Genomic DNA, 22,693 nt, shown 5'->3' with positions numbered 1-22,693 from the left:
AGTGGAATACCCAAGGTAAAGCCAAGGCTGTGTCTACATTGAAAAATGTTGGTGTTGCTCCTGGGTGCAGTAACGATTTGTATTTCAGTGCAACATATGTGCTTTACATTGCTTGCTCCACGTCAACATCTGTGGAGATGAGAAGCATGTGGTATGTGTGGAGGAAAAAATTAAGAAGTGAAGAATCAGCTGTGATCCAGATGATAGGAAGGTGTAGGATTTCTTTGCCGTTACTTTCACAGGATGGCTAGAGGCAGAGTTACAGCTGAAGCCAAGAAAACCTGCACCCCAACATGGCGTACTGTTCTTAAGCTATTCTCAAGATATTTTACTAAGATCCCACTGGGGGCTCCTTTCTCTCCTTGTGCCTGTTGTTGTTGTTGTGTCCTAAATTTTATAGCACTTCTACATTGTTTTATTGGGTTCTAAAACTGGGACAAATATCTACAGCTAAGCTTGACTACTGGGAGGGGACATTTCTTATGCCATTAGCTGCATCTAACACCCCACTTCTGCCATTTATATTAAAATTCTAAAAGTGTAATTGATTAGCTCTCGCCAAATAAATCTGACAAAACCATTACTGAATTCCTTGAGAATAACTTGTTGAGCAGGTGGGCTCTCCTTGCTATACTCTTATCTGATGGCAAAAGAGAAGTCACCTTCAAGTTCTCCTATAAATATAAAAAGATTCCCAGAGTATCTTAGTCTACCAGCTGTTCACATGCTTCTACTGTAGAAACAAAATCTTTATGTGTTTATCATCAAGTTATTGTGTGAATACACAATCACAGTTCCACTTAGGGCACTTGGTGTCTGTTGAAACACAGGTTTGGTCAAGGTGTGTCATACCAATAATTATACAAAGAGGTAGTGCACTTCATAATTCAAAGCTCCAGCAGAAGAGATTCCAAGACATGGTTGATGAGCTATTGCTCGAGAGTAGATCGTGCATCACCTAGGAGACTCAGGAAAAGATCTACTCAAGACTTCTTTTTGAAGATCTTATCTTGTTGGATTTTTCTCTGTTGGTTAGCTGATGGTTTTATTTCTATTAATTTCCTTGTTCGAGCAGACTAACATTTGGTTAAATGCATGGGGTAGTAGGGACTATGACAAGGTGTTTTTCATTACTCAAAAACAGCTTCAGTTTTAAGTCTAGCACATGTAGTCTCTTCCACAAATACCTATCTAAGAAAATGGACTGCTTCCATATGAACCTTTCTTGTCTATTATCCACTTGCCTCCTCTTGCTAAGCTGATGTTTGTTTCTGAAACAAGCCTAAATAAAGCCTTCAGGGACAAGCCTAAATATTTCATGACAACTTACAAGATGTGTGCCCAACCTTGAGCTTGCTGTTCTCCAAAGTGATTAGTGTTTGTACAAATGCAACAATGCTTTAGTTAAAAAGTCAAGTTCCCATAACCAAACTGCAGTACCTGCTCTGCCTTAAGAGACACATTATAGTTGTAGGCCAATAACTGAAATAAAAAAGTGTGCTATGTGCTGTTCTATCATTGTGGGATTCTACCAGTGCTAAGAGCTATTCTTAAAGCTAAGAGTGGTGTTACTTTGTTTTTCCGGTGTAGCATTGTGTTAAATTTCTCCAAACCAATTGGTCAGAGAGCTCATACTAACCAGGAGAAAGGAGAGAGACAGGGCCCTGTCATTTTCCCAGGACTGGAAAATGTCTCTCCAACAAAAGTTTGAACTGCTTATCAAAGGGAAATATCAATGTCACAGCTAATTCAGGAAATGGAAGTTCATTTTTCAGGAAACGATACCCTTTGGAGAGTAAGGGAGCAGTAGTGACCTGAGCTAATTTGACAAGTGCATGTGGCATTGTTATGCTGTTGGTCTTTATACTGTTTAAAAAAGGGTTCTGTTATTGGCCATTGGGGGTTTCTTGGTTGTGTCACTGTGGTCTGGTAGTTTTTGCTCTTCGCATTTCACCCACATCTATGGGTTGCATCTTCAGAGGCATGTCATGGTAATATGTGTTTGTTTCTGTGGCACAGTGTGGAATGATTGTGTGGTTTGTCCACCTCACAGGTGGGAGGGGGGTGAGGCATATTTGCATGTGTCCAGGTAGAATTCAGTTGGAGTTGCCTTTGCAGTTGCATTAGCATGCGTCTGGGTGGGGTTCATTTGCAGTTGAATTTGAGTCTGAAAACGAGTTGAGTCTGAAAACGAGTGACTCATATCAGAAACTGGAGTCAGGTAAGGTGGTGGTGGGGGGAGGAGAAAAGGAGGAGTTTGTAGTATCTGGTGGAATGTTGAATGGTGTTTGAAATGTCTTAGTTTTTTGTTTCAGTGTTTTTTTAGTACTGGGGGCCTGGTTTTGTTGGTTTCAGACTCTTCCTTTTTGTTGAAACTGTTCTGGTATTGGTGGATTTCATTGGCTTCCCTGTGTAATTTGACATAATGGCTGTTGGAGTTGCCAAGAATTTCTCTGTCTTTAAATATGACCCCTTGTCCAGCTTGGTTTAGAGCACGTTCAGCTACTACTGATTTCTCAGGTTGGATTAGTCTGCACTGACTTTCATGTTTTTTAATTTGCGTCAGAATGCTGCAATTTGTGGTCCAGCTGTGGTGAAGGTTCGGTTATTGCCAGTGCATCACCTGTCTTGTTAAATTGACCAGATGAGTTATTTCCCAAAGAAGTGGCTGCACATCGTATGTACGGTATCCCTCCCAAGCAGGGCATAAGGTATTCTCTGGGATGGTCTTATCAAGAGATAGGAGGCAGAACCAAACAGTGCCTTATGACTAGTACAAAGGACTAGTGTGAACCTCCTTCAAGCAGTATCTGTATCTATACAGAATGATTACTTCTGTTTCTACCTTCTGTAAAGGACTAGTAGACAGTAGGTATGATTTCAGCATTCAGGACACTCGAGTGTCTGCTATCTGTGGCTATCCCTAGATAATATTCATCCACCTCAGCAAACTTTACATATAATTTTGCTTAGTAGAGAGGGGGAAGTTAGATATGTCATGCACCATTTCCCAGCATTGACTGAATTCTCCATCGCTTTAGCCCATGAAGAGGAAGGAAATTGGATCTTTGAGGAAAGGGTATCAAGCTAAACTTTATGCAGCACACAACTTGCTTCTAGAGGTTTTTGCAAAACTGCTGTGTACATATTGCAGCTTATTAGCAACATAATGGACGGCAAAGGCCTTCCATCTTCTTTACCTAAAGGGGCATGGTGGTAGTGTTGCAGGATCTGTAAGCATTCCATTGATAGGAATCCTAACCCAGGATCTGTAAGCAGGATCTGTGAGCATTCCATTGATAGGAATCCTAACCCGACATCCTAGTTTAGTTATCTAGCACTATTGCCAGAAAATACATTGGGATGGCTCAAAATATCCTCCATGAATGTTCCAGTGGCTGCCATATCCCCCGTCTTACCATCCTGGTGGATATGAAGGCCACCTGCCTTATCAACAGATAAGTGGATGTGGCTCTGGGCAGAAGCGCTGAAGCATCAGCAACACTGTATTCATGATAGCAGATTTCTTCTGAAGATATCTTTTTTTCTTTTAGATCCTAGTGCATCCAAACAGCTTTAGGATAGCTTGAAGATTTTCACAGAACTTCCTTCTAAGGATAGCAAATCAGTTTTGTGTGTATGTGTATACATACATACATACTTGTGTGTGTGTGTGTGTATACATACTTTTGTGTGTGTGTATATACATACATATGTACACACACACACTCTTACTTCCAAAATCAAATAACTAACAGCAGTGTAGTCAGTACTTACAATTCAGGGGAGTGTTTATATTGGGAAGATAATGGGGCTCTGTTAGTACCTTTGTTGTCTAATTTAACAACACATGCCGATCTTAGTAAAAAAAATCGTACTCTCCTATACTATGTAATTACCCATAATAATAATAATTATTAAAAAACTTCATACCATATATTGCACTGTAAGCCTGGGAACTCAACAGAAGGTGAACAGTATGTTTGCCAAGCTCCGTTGTAGGCACTCATGACAGTAATGTCCATTGTTTAAAGTAAAATGCCAAAATACATTCATTGCTTGTTCTGCCTTGATGTTCTAAGTTGTTTTTGCATTACACGATTTCTGGTTTTATCTGTTGTTAATCACTGTATTCAGAGAGCTTTCTAGGGGTGAAAGTTGGTGCTTTTCCTGCCTCAAATCTTGGTGGCAGTTCAGCTATTGTATCTGAAGTGTGATGTGAACTGGTGGCAATGCAGACCTTTGTTACCCTCGTGCGGCACTCTCTGCACAATGCCCTGATTGAGTGGGAGCCATTTGCAGCTCAGATGTCTATGATCTGTGACCTAAAAACAGCTCTAATTAAGTCTGACACACTAGCGTATTAGCTTGCTTGAAAGCCACTGCGATCTATTCACATTAGCCCCCTTTTTTCTCTCAATAAAACATTCCACCTCTAAAAGCTGGCAAGGCTACAGCTCCAGTCCATTTTGCTGGTTGCAGATCTAACATAGATTGGGATGAAAATAATAGCGTACAGGGTTTTAGAACGCTGTAAACAGTGGATGGAAATGGAGAAGTATCTGCAATATATTATGGAATGCACCCTTCATTGTTTATAAAACCACCAGCTGCTTTCGGCAAATGTCAGTTTTGTCTCTAAACATAATTAGGGGAACTTCTGAGCCTCTATCTTGTGGGCTTTAGCAAGATGGAACAGAAAAAAATATATATATATAGGAAGCCAGACGGCTATTGTGATATGATAATATGCACTGGTGAGTAACTTCCACCCCACCCCCCACCCTTCGCATACACAGACATACACCTTGGTTTTCTTGCAGAGGAAAAGAACAAATAATTGGAAGAGCATTAAGTGGTGACAGTTAGAAGCACCTGGGTTTGGATTTTTATACTGTTGCTTCTGAAGGTGCAACTGTCCGGGTGCTACAGAGGCATTCCTCTTGTGTGAGGCTCCTGGAAGACTATTACTCTGGTGCCTGACACCAGAGGAAGCAAGCTCTGCAGTGGAGGACCATTTCTCTAGTGCCCAGAGGAGTGAGCCAAAGGGCTCGAGCTAAGGGCTCTTGGTTTGTGGCTCTTCAGCTGGGAATTGAGCCTGTGGATCCTATAAGTATTTTAAGAAGCTTTTACTCTGTGGTGGTTGTCACCCTTTTGACATTTGGTGAGGTCTGTTTTCAGGTTAGATCAACTCACCAAGGTGTCTCTAGGGTGAAATAATCCACTTCAAAGACATTGATGAATGCTCATGGACTACTCCTAGTCACTTGCGGGAGCTCCGTGCCCTGTGTTTGTTTTCTTTCCTGAGAACAAGATGGACTTTGCTTGTCAGAAGTATAAATTGATAGGGATCTTAAGAGGAGAAGGTTTGGAGCCTGGAGGAAAAGATTACTACTCTTCATGAGATCAAGGAAGGGGAGGATTTCATTAACAAAAAAGCCTTGAGGCTCTGCATGGGGAAAGGGAGGCCAGTCAAAGGGACCATAGCACAGATGACCGCCCTAACAAGACTCCTCAGGCTTCCCTGATGTGTCCTGGGAGACAAACATTGCAAAACATCTCATCCATGTCATGCAAGTTGCTCACCTGCCTGGCTGACAACTTCCTTCCATCAAATGGTGGAGGAAGCTATGAGGTTCTCAGCCACACTCGACTGAATAGTGACCAACAGGCAAAGGGATGGTAGAAGAGGTGAAGATGGTGGGGACCTCAGTGTGAGCTGACTATCCTTCTAGAATGTATTTGTTGTAGGGGACCAAAAACATTTGTAGCCACATGTTATTTAGTAGGGCTGACTTGAATGAATTCAGAGGGAAGTCATTCCATGGGCAAGACTGTTAGACAGGAAAGGAGCAAGTGAAGGGTGGGCTCTCCTAAAACAAAAGCTCTTGCAAGCTCAAGCCATTGCTATACCAACAAGGAAATATGGTAGGGGATCCAAGAAGCCAGTGTAGATGAACAGAGAACTCCATGATGAGCTAAGGGAGAAAAAGGAAATGGTCAAGAAATGAATGCAAGGACGTACCTCTAAAGAGGATATGTGTGCACTGGTCGGCACTGTAGGTCAGCCATCAGAGAGGCCAGAGCTCACATGGTGGCAGGGATGCTTGCTATGGCAAGAAAATGAGTCTAAATGGGAGGAGACTAAGAATGGATTGTATGACTGAGAATTATTTTTCCCTGCATAAAAACTTTGCAAGTAAAAAAAAAAGAAAAACCACCCAGCACAGAAGAGGAGGAAGGATGAATCTATGGAGGTTTTTACATGGGGGAAGCATTAAAAATGGTATCCTTGCTTGCAGTCTGAACTGGCACAGTGTGCTCAGCCACTTGAAGACATCCACATTATTACTGTGCTGTATGTGTCAATCTGCTTTTTAATATATCAGATATCTTCACAAAGGGAAGGGGGGGGGACAGGACCAGCATGCTGTACACACAACTGGTAACCTATTGTTCAACACTCATCTTGAACCATTCAACCAAAGTAAAGGGATAGCCCCTGTTGTTTTAGCTTCCTGTCTCATGACGATCAAGGAAGAAAGGGGTCAGAGATATTAATTGGAGGAGTAACGTCAACTCGAAGCAACATCTTGCCTACACGATTCTCTTGCCAAGCTGCCTGCATGGAGCGTGCCTGCTGGCCGTGGGATGAATTAGTACCTTGTGACTGAAGAGGATTATGTCCCCACTGGGCGACCTGCCCACATTCCTGCTGACAGAAAGGAAGGTGTCCGCACAAACACGGTTTTGTGTCAAAACCATCTTTATTGAAGAAGAATGTCACAATAGGCTCAAAAACATGGGTATATGAAATCAGTTGCGATGAAAAGTACTTGGAGTGGAAACTGCGACAACTGAAAATGCACATCCTGGCAAAGGCGACGCCACGAGTTCTCTGAACTGCAGAAACTGTTGGCACAACAGAGTGCACTGGAAGGAATTCGCCTGGGCCGTAGACATGGGCCTGTGTGCAATGCTGTCGGCCTAGTAATTTTAAGTCCGAGAACAAGCGTGGCTGATTGGTGGACTGATACAGTTCTCTGAACAAAGTAGACCCAACATATTGATTTTTCACTACGGATACTAAAAGAAGTGTAGTTTACATTTTCACATGGCAGCAGTATACTGCAAGCTACTGTATATACAATTGATTCATGCAGTTTTTTTTCCCCATTACATTATTTTGTTTTCTGATTTACAGAAATATAAAAAATAGGTCTGTCATTTATATGTTGCCAAGAGCTGGCAGCATGTTAATCTGGTTAGCAGCCCTCTCCCATCGGTACATTCACAGACATAAAAAGGTGCAGCTTCTTTATACAAAACAGGAGCAAGGAGCCATTGCCTATCGAAAGGGGAGGGTTGATCCCTTTGATTTTATTAGAATTGCACAGATTTGAGAAGTTGTACAGCAGCACACATATCTCCTCTCTAAATCCTCTAGAGCCCCCAGAACAGTGTTGATGGTGAAGGCAGGCAGCTCATGCATTGAGCAACTCGTGTTCTTTATCTGTTTTCCCAACAGCGTCTGGGTTGGACAAGGGGTCCAGATCAGCAAAGAGGCTAAACCAAGCAGTTAAATCTTTAGAGGTGCTTGCAGCTTCTGCAAAAATAAAACACAGTCCCCCACCATGTCAGGTTTTTGTTTTTGCTCGACAGCGATCTGAAACAACACTCATTCTGACCAGAGATTTAGAACACCCTGCTGAAGAAAAGGTACATCTTTGACATCCCAGGAGACGCATTTTAACATGCTGCGATGATTACCACCCCCCACCCCCCTGCACTGGACCATTCCATAAAACTTGTATACTTTTTGGACACTTTCACACATGCAGAATAATGCCCTTTCAATCCACTTTTACAATTGTTTGCAAGTGGATTTTGCTGCAAAGTACATTGAAAGTGCATTATTCTGCATGTGTGAAAGTGCCCTCTGCCTTGCGCATGACCACCAAAGTGACTGAAACTCTCTTTAACTTATCTGTTCCCTTGCAGCATCCTTTGAAGGGCAAGGGCATATCAGTCCACAGACACAGAAGGATGGCCCTGGTACTTGCCTCTTTTGGGGGGAGGGGGGAATTAAGGAGGCCATCAGGTGGTGAGACCAGGAAAGCTGGCAAGGCCACAGAGTAGGACCCACATTGCCTGCAGGCAGAAGTGTTTTAGTTCAGATTGCCAACTGGAAAGGGGAAGTGGTTGAGGCAAAGCAAAGCAAAGCAGGCTCTCCTGATGATCCAGGGGAGGTTTGTGCTTGACTTCAGCCTTCGCAACTCAGGAGATTCCACTGCACCGCCACTCTGCCATGGCTGCATTAATGCCAACAAATGAACAGGCATAGGAATGTTCATTCTGACTGCTTAAATTATGCTCCAATTAAATGATAACTCCTGAAAGGTAACTGGTTTATGTAAACAGACCTGAGAAGAAACTAGGGCGGAAAAACATAAACTTTTAATAGCTTTGTTGGTAAAGCAAACACAGATGAGGGTGAACACCCCAAAGGGTAACAGATTTATCACCTTTCATGGGCGTCTTGTGGGTGTTCATGACCGGGTTGCTGGATTTCTGTGCTGTCTGTGGTGCAGGGGAAGGGCTAATGCTGCTGGCTGTCCAATCTGAAATGCAACAGCAAAGTCGCAGTCATGTCACTTATCAGTGGCTATTTAATGAACTCAGACCACTTGCCTGAAGCCAGAGATCCCAAACCTTTTTGAGCCTGCAGGCACATTTGGAATTTGGACATAGAATCATAGAATCACAGAGCTGGAAGAGACCCCAAGGGACATCAAGTTCAGTGCAGGAACACACACAATCAAAGCATGATGGCAGCAGCAATAACAAAATGGCTGCCACAAAATGGCTGCTGCAGGAGCAATGATTGCCACTGCTTTACTTCAATAATACAGTGCAAATCCTCGTGCTGTGGTGGCAACTTCTGCCAAAGTACACTTTAAAGTCTCCACAGTCAATCAAATCTCCAACAGTCAGAAGCCTTGCTGGGCTAAAGCTCCAGCTGGCCCCGTCCACTTTATAAAAACACTTGGCAAGCACCAGAAAAAGGGGGCACCATTTTAGAGACCTCTGCTGCAACCAATTGCTGAGAGTGAACTATTTCTCTTGCTCTGCTACAAGTCAACTATGGTTTATTTTTAGGTGCTCTTAGAAAGGCAAATAGCGCTCTCTTATCAGTCAGCCTACAATATTTTGATACTTAGAGAAAATCATGAACAGATTTGCTGCTGGTGGGGAGATTTCAACTCCCCCCCCCCCCCAGAAAGGCTAGCAGACAGCAAGAGGCCACAACTCTTTCTAGGTTGATCAGCTGCTTGGTTCATGCACAGATGGGCTCTGACAAAAACAGCAGTTAAAAATTGTTACAGAGTAGCTCTATATCAGGGGTGTCAAACGTATGGCCCTGGGGCCGAATGTGGCTCCTTGAGGGGGCTTGGGCTCACCAGGCCAGATCAGTAGTGGAGGGGGGGGGGGCGTTTGCATTAGCTGGCTCCCTTGGGCATGATAAGCCCTCTCAAGGCATGATAAGCCCTCTCAAGGCAGCCACCCACCCACCCCAACCCCACTGCGGGCTTGCTAGTCCAGGCACCCCCTCCCCACAGTGCTGTCCTGGGGCAAACTGAGGCAGCACCACCACCCCACACGCCCACGGCCTGAGCCCAGTCCAACCAAGTCACTTTTATGTCTTATCGAACTCTCGTAACAAATGTTCAACACCCCTGCTTTATGCAGTGGAAATTTGCCTGTGGGAGAGATCCCTCCTCCCACCCCCCCACCCCCCGGTTTTAAAGTGTTTGCTGGCTGAAACTCTATGCTCAAAAAGCAGCTGCAGGACATTCAGGAAATAAAGCCTTCTGCTCCTCTGCCAGCCACTGTACCTAATGGGGAAAGTTGAAACAAACAAAAGTCATCCTCCTACCCCCAATTAAATTTAAAAATGGAAGCAGACACTCAATTATCCACCCTTGCCACGAAGTGCAGTTCCTATACATATAAATTAAACACAACAGCTTTATTATTAGCAAAATGGAATACAAGTAGAGACAGGGCGGGGGCGGGAGAGAAGAGAAAATGCCTTTTGATTAAAGCAGTCTGTACAATTAGAAAAGCAGCCAGATTAGAGAAAAACATCACCAGTGGAATACTGAAAACACCTAGTTGGTTTTCCTAAGGAGCCAGACTCTCTTTCACCTGCACAGATAGCACTTCAAAAAACAATGACTCATTCTACAAAGGGGCGCAGAGCACGCCCCTCCCCAAAGTCAAAACTGAGAATGAATATGCCCAGCAACAACTTAATTTTGTGGACAGACAAAACAGAATGAAAGAGAAAGCCTATTTGATTTCTCCTTTCCCAAAAGGCAGGAGGGGTGGGGCTCACGGGATGGGGAAAAATAATTTTCTGAGCCTGTGAAATGTCAGGTGTGTGGTTAACTTCATGTCACCCATACCGGAAGGAAAACTGTCTGGTCTGAGGTGATTCACAGATATGCCCAACTGATTTGTAGCTTGACTGAAGATTTAGGCGGAAGTCCTACTGCAGGCTGGTTGAACCTCATATGCCTCAACAGGATTAGGCAGGGTAACTGTCCACAGGATTGCAGCCTTGAAAACAGGCTTAATCACATCAATGAAAAACAGTCACCTGAACAGTTTTCTGCATGCATTGCTGGGAACCCTGGTGCCTGTCTGCTACATTCTTCCACTGGAGGGAAGCGTCCACTATAGTATATGTATCACAAAAGAGGAGGAGAGGGCAATTCCCAAATCTTTTCAGGATTCTTTGTGTGGTGCAGAAGAATCAGTTGTCAATCTTTTTGGAAAATATGCTAGATGCTGAACTTAAAATATTCCCTTTATAGCATGCAATTTATGCATAGCCCACACAGATTTAGGGCTGTTCCATTTCTATTAATCTGGAGCACAAACAGCTGGTCAGACATTGGACAGGCAATAAGGTGTGTTGGCTGAAGTATTTTATTATTACTTCATCAAATTTATATGCTGCTGGTCTATTTGGTTGTGTCTATCTTTTAAGGCATCTGTGACACAGGTTGGCCATAAATGTCATCTCCTCTTGCCTATAAAATAATTCTGATACATGTACACGCTGCATTTCAGTAATGGAGATGTTCCAAATGCTCATCCCCATAGTCTACACACTACCGACATAAATGAAGAAAGGGCGTTCTCTGCCCAGCATAACCACTGTCAATCAGGATAGACAAGACTGAGCTAGATAGACCAACGTTCTGAGTTGGACTTTTAGGTGGCTCCATAACTTTTCTTGATGACTGTAGACCTCTTCTTGGACATTTATTTTGACCTGCAACCAGTGGCGTAGCGCCAAGGGGGCGGGGTGCACGACGCACCTGGCATTCCAGGGGTGTGGCAGTGTGGCCGTGGCAGGGCCGAAGCCCCTCACTCTGCCCCACCTACAGCCTAATATCTGTTTCACTTCAACCTGCATGTCTTTCCCACCCTTCAAATATTTTCTCCCTTTAAAACACATCCTTTTTTCCTAGTGTGTCGCTTTGACTCTCAAAAACATATCCCACAAAATTCTTGTTGGTCTCTAAGGTGCTCCTGGACTCGAATCTACCTATGCATTGTTGTTATTTTCTCAAATGACAAATATTCTAAGCCCTTGATCAGCTTCTGCTGAAAAGTGAAGAGCCAATACTGACACAGCTGCAGCAGCCAACTATTCAACGGTGCAACAACTATTAACACTTTTATCCTGTGTACGAGGCCTTTGCTAACTCTATCCACAATGGCATCAGCCTCTTTTGGAGAACAGCAGCATTGTGTAGGTGGCATACATTAACATTTTATGATACCCTATAATCCTTATGTTTTTCAACGGTACCAGAACATGCTCTCTTCCCCTTCTTTGAAATCAGACGTTCTGTTTGGAATGTGCAGTACTTTGCAGCTGTCTTCATAAACTTCAGCCTGCACTACAGTCACAGATCATGCAAGGAGTCACAAATCAAAAATGCAGAATGATTTCATTAACGCATTTTCTGGTGAGCCAAAAGCAACCGCCTCCTTCATCCTCTCAATGACCTACCTCAAAAGATTTTACACACCCACAGTACTAGCAAGGATCCCAGGCTGAAAGACTTGCCCAAGGCCAGTGGGAACGTTCATAGGTTGGCAGGGATTTAAATTCACGTTTTCTTGATCCAAAGCCAGCATGCTACCCTTTAGAACATAGTAGCTGGCATGGTCAGTTGTTTGCAGTAGCACTGTTTAGCCATATAATCCAGCAGAGTTTCAAGAGAGCATGTTTTTCTTACAAAGACAGGCTGTCTTCTGTTAAATAACAGAGTAGTGTAAATGCAAATAACCCCAATTGTGGAAAGTTTTTCCCCCAGAGTTGTCATTCATTGTGGTGTAAGTGGCTTGCTTGTAAAGTACCCTAACTAAGGCTTTGCTGGTTAAACAACAATGCCACTTTGTTCGGATTCTTTTCTGTTATCCACTGCATGCAGGTCTAAAAGAACAAGCATCTTGCCCTTGCATGTGTTACACTCCAATGTATATTGCCCGAATAAGGAACCACTCTCCAGCATCAGACTGGGAATGTACAAGACCTGTGCTTAAATCCCTTCTCAGTCAGGCCTTCTGCCTCAGCTCCTCACCTGAAACTGAGAACTGAAGCAGAGTTGCTTGCCACCCATCTCAGAGGACCACTACTATGAAGCCAGAATCAAAACTGTCAATCTGTCTGCCCATTCAAATGTTTTAAAAATTTATGCCTATTTGAATGCAGTACTGTCTTTGGGGACATTGCATCCTATACCAGGCGTTCTGGTTGTATCAGATCTCAAGAGCAATTCTACAATTTAGAGAGGGTGTTGATAGTGGGGAAGGGAAAACCCTTGATAAGAATCACTTCCAATGAGGACAGGCAGTAAGAGGCTAACATACAACCATTTTCAGATTCAGCACAAGAGCCACACGATGCATCCGGGTTAGTTCCATGTAACAGGCTCTTGACCATTCTCCCCTACCTCACACCAAGGGTGCAGTCAAGGTTGGATGCTTCACCCTACATCTAACAGCCATTCTTCTACCCCAAAATTCCCCCAAATAAGGCCCATAACCAATTGAAGATGGCATTTTTGAGACAGAAAAATGGCTAGCAATGTTTAAAAAGTCAGAAAAAACTTAGATGAAACTCTGTGCACTGTGGAGTCTGGCCTTAAGGCAGAGTCTAACAAGATGAGGCACAGTTTGGTAGTAAAATACACACTTTGTATACATCTGGCACTTCCAGAAGGGAAGGGAGAAATGCTGGCACGGGTCAGTGCCTGAGATATTGGGAGGTCACCTGCTAGAGAGTTCAGCGTTGAGCCTGATGAGCTTATAGTCTAGCTCAGGAGGAGACTGCCTCCTATAGACAAATCTTTTCGCATTTGTATAACACTTGAAGTGTTCACATGCATCATCTCAGCAAAGCTTACAATCAGCCTAAAGCAGGCTAGTGTTAATTCATGCCAGAGGTGAGATCTGAATTGCAGACTTCTCAGTTCACAGCTCAGTTTATTACATCTTTAACTTTTCTATACTGGATTACATTAAAGCCACTAGCTTTCCTACAGTGAGCTATATGACATTCTTACATCATCTTTAACGTTTCCGTATTATACATTTGAACTAGAACGAGAAGCCGGTTATGTCCCTAGTGACACATCTATGAAGCCAAAGTACATGTATTTCAGTCACTAAATTCCCACTGATGACATGCTTCTATCTTAGGCCTGCCAGTCTTGACAAAGTCCCTTTAATAACAGCTTTCGTTCTGCTACGGCAAGCTCTTCTATTTTCCTCTACCTGAAGAATGTCAGAGGAATAATTTTCCTGTCAACAAATGACAAGCAAACCAGCCCACGTTAACACCCTGGAGGAGTTAAGTACCCTTCACACGCGTCATCCCTTCGATCTAAAAATAATGAGGCAATTTTTTCCTTTCACCCTTTACGCCTCCCTCCCACAACTACCATCTGCCCAAGAAACGGGAGAGATGCACATACAGAATTTTGGCAACAAGGAGTCTAGCCTGCATAGGAAGCATTGAAGGAACCAGAAGTGCGAATTAATAGAGCAGTTTCATTTTAAGCATGGGTGCAGATACATGTACTTTGCAACACCAGTAGCTACACGATACATAGTGAATTTTACAATGGCAGAATGGAACGTTTCTCCTGCCCTCTCTGTCCACTGCAATTCACTGAAATGCTGCTCCTGGGGGATAGATGACCTCTAGGAATAACAGTGGGGAGGGGATCTGCAGTGAAAAGGGAGAATTGGTGAAACATGATAATAGAGTCTGGATCCAATCCAAGGTAAACCTGTAGGCACATGCACATATTACGTAATGCTTGTGCATGGGTGTGTGTGCTATCAAATCACAGCTTGCTTATGGTGACCCCATAAGGTTTTCAAGGCAAGAGATGCTCCAAGATGGTTGGTTATTGCCTGCCTCCATGTGGGCTAGGAATGTTCTGAAAGAACTGTGACTGGCTCAAGGTCACCCAGCAGGCTTCACAAGGAGGAGTGAGAAATCAAACATGATTCTTCAGATTAGAGTCTGCCGCTCGTAACCACTACATCATGCTGGCTTAGTATGAGGGGAGTTGATAGGGCCCATCTAGTTCCCAGCTACTGGGGAAATGCTGTGTTGTATTGCTAAAAAGCATATCATTATCCTAAATAAAACAATACCTTGAAAGGAGGACTGTAAATCGTTCATATTTTGGTCTAAAAGCTGAGAAGGAAGGAAGCTTGAAGGTGATGATGCGGCTGTGGGCTGATTGGTCTCCATTTCTCCTCCTGAAGAATGTGTGGCTAAGCTGGCCAGTGGATCCTCGCCAAAGACAGCTGTCCATTCCCTGCTGAATTCGCCATCATCCAAAGAAGATGCATTGAGAATCTCATTCAGCAATAGTATATCATCCTTGTCACTAGCCTCGGGCTCCAAGGAGGTTGCATGGGGGTCCTTTGATGTTGCTGAAAAAAAACAGAAGCAGCCACATAAAAGACCCAGCAAAGAACAGAAGTGGATATATACTAAAGGACTGCCCATCTGGAACCAATAGGAGGGATATAGGCATCATTGGTTCCATTTAAAAATACTACTGATGTAAATAACCTTCTAAATACTCCTATTTTGGCATTTCCTTTTGATTCCACCTGGGCATTTATGATTTCTTACTTTTCAGATAACCTTAGGACAGATTAAATATCACACCAGATACTTCAATAGAATGACTTTGGCCATTGATCTGAAATATAAAATTATTTTTTTCTTGCAGTCATCTTCATCCTTTTTGTAATATGGGATGGGGTTTAATGTGGGTATCTGCAGAAGACTTACAAGGACTTGCAAGGAAGGAACATCTCGTTTTTCTCTTCCCTCCCATCTCCTTTCCTTTCCTTAAGGCCCCCACAGCCTCTCCCCTTTTCCTGCTTCCTTCTCTCCCTCATACTCACCAGCCAACCCACCTTATCCTGCCCCCTGTCTTCCGCTTTTCCTCCTTCCCTTCCCCTGGCAGCCTCTTCCTGGGAAAAGTGTGACCTAGTTGTGCAGTGCCAGTCACTAGCTTGGGCCAAGTTGCATGATGTCGGCCAGGCTGGGCCTAGTTGCACTATGGGGAACTTGCAAGGATTTGTGGGGGGCACCTCATTTACCACTGTATTTTCTTGCCCATAATATTTCCACTTTGTCTCCTCCTAGCAGTTCCTATGACCTCAGCTTTCCCTGTTCCCTTCTTCTGGATTTCAGTCTTCTGCAAAACTGGGGGTTTTCTCAGGTTTATAAAAAGATTGTCAGTACACAGCCCCAAGCTTTGGATTTAAGCAATTACAGATTGGGCCATGTTTAGAATTAGATATATTGAAGATGGTTTAGCTAACAACGCGACAGTAGCTTTATGGTGACATTATTCCTTAACCAGCAGAGCTTTCAAACCAGACATTTTGTTGGACAGGGAGGAACTTATGCTGCTTGTTCAGCTGTATAGATGAAAAATGAAATGTCCTCTCTTCCAGATGATTGAGTAAACAAAGTAAATAAGGTCTAGTTGACCAACTAATGTGGAACACAATAAGATGTGGCTATTGTCTGCAAAGGGATTGCCTCTATTCAGACATCATAAAGGGACAGAAGTTTGTTCATTAAGAATTTGTGAGGAAGAAATACTCCAAAATCTTCAAGTGCCTATACTGGCATGTCATGATGAACTGGAATACGATTCAGGACTTCTGAAACCAAGAAAACTGCAACTGCATTCTGCATGCAAGAAATGGAGGGAGTGCACAAGCCAAGTTTATGCCTATCACCGACAAATCGCCCCATGCTTGCGATATCTGAATGCATCCATGGTGCGTGCTGGGGAAACAGGGATGACACTGAGCTGAATGGATCACACCTGTGCAAAGAATGAAAGCATTTTCACTGGGCAAAACAACTGGTCTTTTCCACATTAGGGCAGGTGTGTGTAGCTTCCCTGCTGCTTCTGTGGGTGCTGCACACTGTAGCAACTACAGGACTTCCCCAGATCCCTCCACGTGCCACCGGTCCTTCTCTGGTTTTTAAAAATTGAATATCATTATAAGGCTTATAACTATGTGTAATGGGTTGTCTGAATGCCTGCCTTCCATTTAGAAAGTATACTTATATCTCCGTTCATTCTCCCCACTGAAAGCAACTAGGGAATTTTTTTTACAGCTGGAAATCCACACAATTCAATATTTCCAATTAAAAACAAAACAAAAAAGTTCGCCGCTGGCAGCAGAGGAAATGGCCACTGCAGGGATGGGGTAGGGGAAATGGAAACTGTGTAGGCAAGTTTGGGAAAACTCAGACTTTCCCACCTATGTGGCAGCCATCCATGCTTTGCTAGAATCCTTACAGTTTTGAAACAGAGCAAGTTTGGGAAAGATTAGAGAAAAGCTAAGCATGAATGATGTGAGAGGGGGGAAAAACTTCCCAACAGCATTAAATCAGGGCAAATAATTCACTTCCATCAGAAAGAGACTGCCTTAATCACAATGAATACTATGTACGCATGTATTTGTGTGCCAACAAGTCACAGCTGACCCATAAGGTTTTCAAGATGAGAGGTCTGGAGATGGTTGGCCACTGCCTGCCACCATGTGGGCTGAGAGAATTCTGAGAGAACTGTGACTGGCCCAATATCACCCAGCAGGCTTCATGTGGAGGAGTGGTGAGTTGAATCTAGTTCCCCAGATTAGTGTGCACTGCTCTTAACCACTACAACTGGCTCTCCCCAAAGACTACTAGTAAATAAGGAACTGTGAATGATAAGGGAGTATCATGGAAGAAATCTTGTGAGTCACTGAAGCCTATTATTTGTTTATCACTTTACTTATAGCCACCACCCCACCATCCCAGGAATCTAACCAACAGTGGAACCTCATGATGACTTCCTGAATAGTGGCTGTTTTAGAGTGATCTATTATCATGACCCTGCAGGTTTGTGGAAATATGAAGTAACAAAGTGTGCAGTTATGCATAGCTCTGTAACTGGGATACCTTCCAGGAAGAGGATCAGCTGCTTGAAGAGTGAGTAAATGTACAATGAGCACAGTCAAGGATAAGAGAAACAGTGAAACGAACTGTTAGGTTCTAGGCATACCTGATCTTCCAGGTCCCCAATTAGCTGGGCAATGTGTGTGCGGGGAACGTTGATAAGTTTGATTAGGACTAACCAAATGACACTCATTAGCAGGCGAGCTTTTGATTTCTCTATAACACTAGTTCAGGCTGGATGTTATCAAAAGCAAAAAAATTAATAAAGAGGGGTTTGGGTAGGAAAATATGCCTCAGGACATGACAACCTGTACAAGCCTGATTGTGTGTTAGTTGCAGAGCAGATTCAAATGAACACACAATGATTGAGTAACACCGGAACACGCCACTCTCCAAGTTCAAGCAAATCTGTCAGCCTTGCTAGAGTTTGCAGGCTTATAAGTTGGCAAATCAATCTGGGCTAACTGTGTTTCAACCTGTTTATCAGGGATCACAAACAGGAGCCTTTTGCACATATGAGATTTTGCCAGAGAATACTTCCTGAACTATACACAGAGATTTTGCAGATGCCACCATCGCTCAAAACTGGTAATGTGCATTTATTGCAGGTAAACATTTACCTTTCCTTCCTGCCCCCACCCCACTGGACATACCATCTTGCAAAATGTGTGTTGGGTTACTGTATACATTTCCAGTTTCAATGTGAATGCTTGGGGCCCCAGTTTATAACTTTCACTGTTTCTTGTGTGCCCCATTAAACAACATTTTACTAGACATGCATATATATGGAACATAGTGGGAGGGAAGGACTAGAATAATAAAAGTCCCAACTACCCAGGCCAGAGCTTTCACTGTTGTGGCCCCTGCCCTGTGGAACACTCTGCCTCCTACCATCAGGGCCCTGCGGGACCTTGAGCAGTTCTGCAGGGCATGCAAAACAGAATTGTTCCACCAGGCCTTTGAAGTGTCATTATGTCCAATTCCCCCAGGGTCGCCATCTTGATTTGCTTGTTCTATTTGTTGTCCTGATCTATGGTTTTAAATATTTAACGATAAATTATTTAATTTATTTATTTATTTATTAATTATTTAAATTTATACACCGCCCCATCCCCATGTTTTTAGTGGTTGTTGTTGTTATAAATAATAATAATTATTAATAATAATGCAATCAATGCAATAATAATGCACTCAATAATAATGCAATCCAAGGCAGAAATAGGGATGCAACCTGGCACTGTCTCCAGCCAAGTTTCCAATTTTTGTCCCACAGCTGCCACAATGAATATGAGGCTAGTTCTTTGGGAGGAGTATCTCCAACAGGATTTCTGGCCCTGTTGCTTCATGGTGGACTTCCAACAGCCTATCTCAAAAATGCACACTAAAATAGTAAAGCTTCAGCTGGCTAAATAGACTGCTGCAAACTAAATTCTCCACACATAAAACCAGCACCCATCACGAACCCTTGTAAAGAGTTTGACATTGCAGAAACATCTAGATGAAAGGACCTTCTGGAGCGCAGGGGTCACTCCCGTCAGCAGGTTTTACTTTAAAGGAACTGTCTTCTTCCTTACAGGGGAGCTTTCTTTTAGAGAGCACAACAGTGTTACAGCAAAGTGATTGGGGGTGCGAAGGAGGAGAGATAGGGGACAGAGTTGACTTTTAAACAAGCTTATGAGTCAACACCACCTAGAAGAATCAGAACACCTACGCCTGATGGATAAGACCAACTCAGATAAAGGGAAGCAGCCACTGAAACTTTTATCAAACATCGTTGAGAGTGCTACAGATGAGCTGAGCTTTGAACTGCTCGTTTATGTTTTCTCTCTCTTTTGCAGTTGCAGCTGTCAAGAAAGGGCAGCATTTTAAGAAGTCAACCACATCGGGTATTATTATCAGGCTACCTGCTGTACCACAATGCCAGCCAAAGCTTCATCTCAGCCTAACAAACTCAATAGAACTGGTCGGTTAATGACATCTTCTACCTTAGGGAGCATGATTTGCAGTCAGCAGTTCACTACAGTCAGTAAATCACATTACAGAACATGCAAGCAAGTGCTCGGGCACAATAAAGCATATATTACGAGTTGGTGGCACCACTGATATGTCACTTCGTGACCTGCTCCTGACCTGCAGGGCTCCAAGCTAGAAGCAACTGTACTAGAAAGCTATTTCATTGACCTAAAAACTACACAGCATCTCTGATAACAGTGGCATAAACCATGGCGACTCTGTCTGATGAGACGCCTCTCATTCTGACCCTTGTACTATCTCAGAGTGTTTTGCTACATTAGGCAGGACTTGCTTTGCTTCCAGGAACTTAGAAGCCTATTAGAGAGCAGTGACGTGACGACAGATATTAAAAGGAATGTTTCAGGGATAAGATGCCCACCACTCCGCTGGTATGCCAGAATTCACATTTATCACAACACAGCAAGGAAAGCTATCTTCTCAGTAATTTTAACTGCGTGTACTTTATGAAGATGCAATATCTACAAATCTGATACCCTAAAAGCATAACTGTATATTTCCTTAAAAAGCTCTTTTTGAGTTCAGTAGCACCTTAAAGACCAACAAGATACTTATATCTGACAACAGGAGCTTTAACTCTCAAAAACTTCTTCTTTGAAAATCTTGTGCTACTGGATCAAATCTAGGTCTTCTACTGCAGTATGCCTACCCCCTGAAACTAAGAAAGCTCTTGTGGCTCTTCTCAACAAGCTTCGTACTTGCTCATTTCATAGAATCATAGAGTAGGAAGAGGCCCCAAGGGCAATAAGGTCCAACACAAAGAAGGAACATGCAATCAAAGCACTCCTGACAGATGGCCATCCAACCGCTCTTTAAAAACCTCCAAAGAAGGAGATTCCACCACACTCCGAGGTAGTGCATTCCACTGTCGAACAGCCCTTACTGTCAGGAGGTTTTTCCTGATGTTTAGGTGGAATCTCTTCCTTCACCTTGAACCCATTACTCCTAGTTTCTGGAGCAGCAGAATACGAGCTTGCTCACTCACCAACATGACATTCCTTCAAATATCTAAACATGGCTATCATGCCACCTCTTAAGCTTCTCTTCACCAAATATACCCAGCTCCCTAAGTCACTCCTCGTATGGCATGGATTCCAGACCTTTTACCATTTTGGTTGCCCTCCTCTGGACCTGTTCCAGTTTGTCAATATTCTTCTTGAATTGTGGTGCCCAGCACTGCACACAATACTCCAGGTACACAATATTCCAGGTACCGTACACAATATTCCATTTGCTTTGCTGTAGCTTTCCCCTTCTTTTCCCTTCTGTTCTTTTTGTCAGCTGCTTCGACTCCTTTTTCCAAGAGTAAATCTAGACTTGGTTTCTAAGTCCCCAGGCTTGTGAGGAACCATTCGGGGCTTCCCTCACCGCCCTGACTCAAGCGAAAGAAAGAGCTGCGCAGCAGTGGGGAACTGCAAGCAGGGTGAGAAGCCCCGCAGCAGGTACGCTCTCTCGATATGCCACAGAGCAATTTCGACATGCAAAATCAGCCAAGGCCACTTTAATTGCTGTTATGCCAGTTGCCTGGCAGATCTGCCTTTTATGAAGTCTACAGCTTTTATATTTGAAAGCAAACTTGGCAGCTTAGTGTGGATTTTTCGTATGCCACTGCTGTGTTTAGTTATTTCCCTTTTTAAATAACTGTGCTTATATACACAGGCACAGCAACATTTTTAAAAGATAGATTTGTACAAACTGATTAGCAGAAATTACTGACGACAGTAATTAAAAAGAGCATAGAAGTGGGAAAATTCAACACAAATACACATTTGCAAAGGCCTCAGAAATCACGGATGGATATGAAAACAGTAGCTTACACAGCATCAGCTGCTACAGTGATTAAAAACTTTTGATTCTGTTGTTAAGTGATTTTACTGTCACCTTGAAATATGTTCTCATAATCTTTCATACATTTCCCACAGGAAAGCACCTTTAAGCAGTGCAACATTTACTTGTGCAAAAAAAGCAGGTTTTAATTGTTCACTTATTTCTCAGGAAGAACACCTGGTCTTTCTGGGGTTCACAGACAACAAATGTGACTTCAGCAGCCAGTCAAGCAAGGCTCAATCCACAGTCAACAAAAGGAACAACTTCACAACAAGATCACTCCAAAGACTTTGAATGGTGTCTGTTTCTTATTTCCCACTTGAGAGGGAGCAACTGGTACTATTTATCACTATTTATTGCATATAATTGGATCTCAAAATGGTATCTGATATTTTCCAGGACACCAAGAAATGGGCCCTGAAAAATCCCAGAAATATTTAGGATTAACTAGGAGTATCAGAAACCAGCATTTGAAGGCTCCCAGGATGAACCCCTCCCTCCCTCCCTCCCTCCCTCCCTATTCCTTCCTTCCTTCCTTCCTTCCTTCCTTCCTTCCTTCCTTCCTTCCTTCCTTCCTTCCTTCCTTCCTTCCTTCCTTCCTTCCTTCCTTCCTTCCTTCCTTCCTTCCTTCGAGTGTCTGGCATCAGCTTGAGTCATTAATGTCAGACTTGGTTCTGGTGGGTTTTCCTGGTTGTGTGGCCTGGAAAACCCACCAGAACCAGTTGAATCCGGCCGTGAAAGCCTTCGACAATACAGTGTCAGACTTGTTTTCTTGCAGTGGATTTTTGAATTTGATATTGCTGTAAATTCTCAGGTAGTGATGTGGTCATTTCAACATGTCAAAATGGACTGTGGAAATCCATCCTCAGATGCCCGCAACCGTGATAGGATTGGTATAAGAAACTTCACAGTAAGGTGCAACCCTCTCCCTCCCCACAAAATAATTTCCAGGATGAGTACGTTACGTAACGTAAGTGCTTAGAACTCATTCATTGAAACTATTGAAGAGCAGTTGGCCTCAAATGTACCCAGCTAAAACCCACTGGAAGACCGACTAAGGCCTACAACAATACTTGCCCTTAAGGAAATTGACAAATAGCAAGCTATTATAATCAGAAGTGGTTCATTTCCGTATCAGTATTCCACACAAATCTACAGATGGAGCTGATTTTTCCTTTCATAGCCTTAGCCACCCAAAATAAAATTATTACCTTGGAAAAACAGATAGCTTGTACAATGTAAAGATCAAATTTT

At 43.2% G+C, this 22,693-nt stretch overlaps 1 protein-coding gene across 6 annotated transcripts in view; it reads right to left on the bottom strand.

Moving 5' to 3' along the window:
* Positions 1-6,748: 6,748 nt before the first annotated feature.
* Positions 6,749-22,693, bottom strand: part of ICA1 (islet cell autoantigen 1) — a 68,189-nt gene continuing 52,244 nt past the window's right edge. For all 6 annotated transcript variants that reach the window (XM_048511018.1, XM_048511013.1, XM_048511016.1 and 3 more), the window contains exons 13-15: positions 14,752-15,036; positions 8,526-8,621; positions 6,749-7,606 (exon numbers count right to left, since the gene is read on the bottom strand). In XM_048511018.1, coding sequence (XP_048366975.1) covers positions 7,485-7,606; positions 8,526-8,621; positions 14,752-15,036 — 503 coding nt within the window. In that variant the 3' untranslated portion in view covers positions 6,749-7,484. The remainder of the gene's footprint in view (positions 7,607-8,525; positions 8,622-14,751; positions 15,037-22,693) is intronic.

The sequence above is a fragment of the Sphaerodactylus townsendi genome, linkage group LG11, assembly GCF_021028975.2.
Source record: "Sphaerodactylus townsendi isolate TG3544 linkage group LG11, MPM_Stown_v2.3, whole genome shotgun sequence".
In the NCBI taxonomy this organism is placed as follows: domain Eukaryota; kingdom Metazoa; phylum Chordata; class Lepidosauria; order Squamata; family Sphaerodactylidae; genus Sphaerodactylus; species Sphaerodactylus townsendi.
This window is presented reverse-complemented; position numbering and strand designations above follow the sequence as displayed.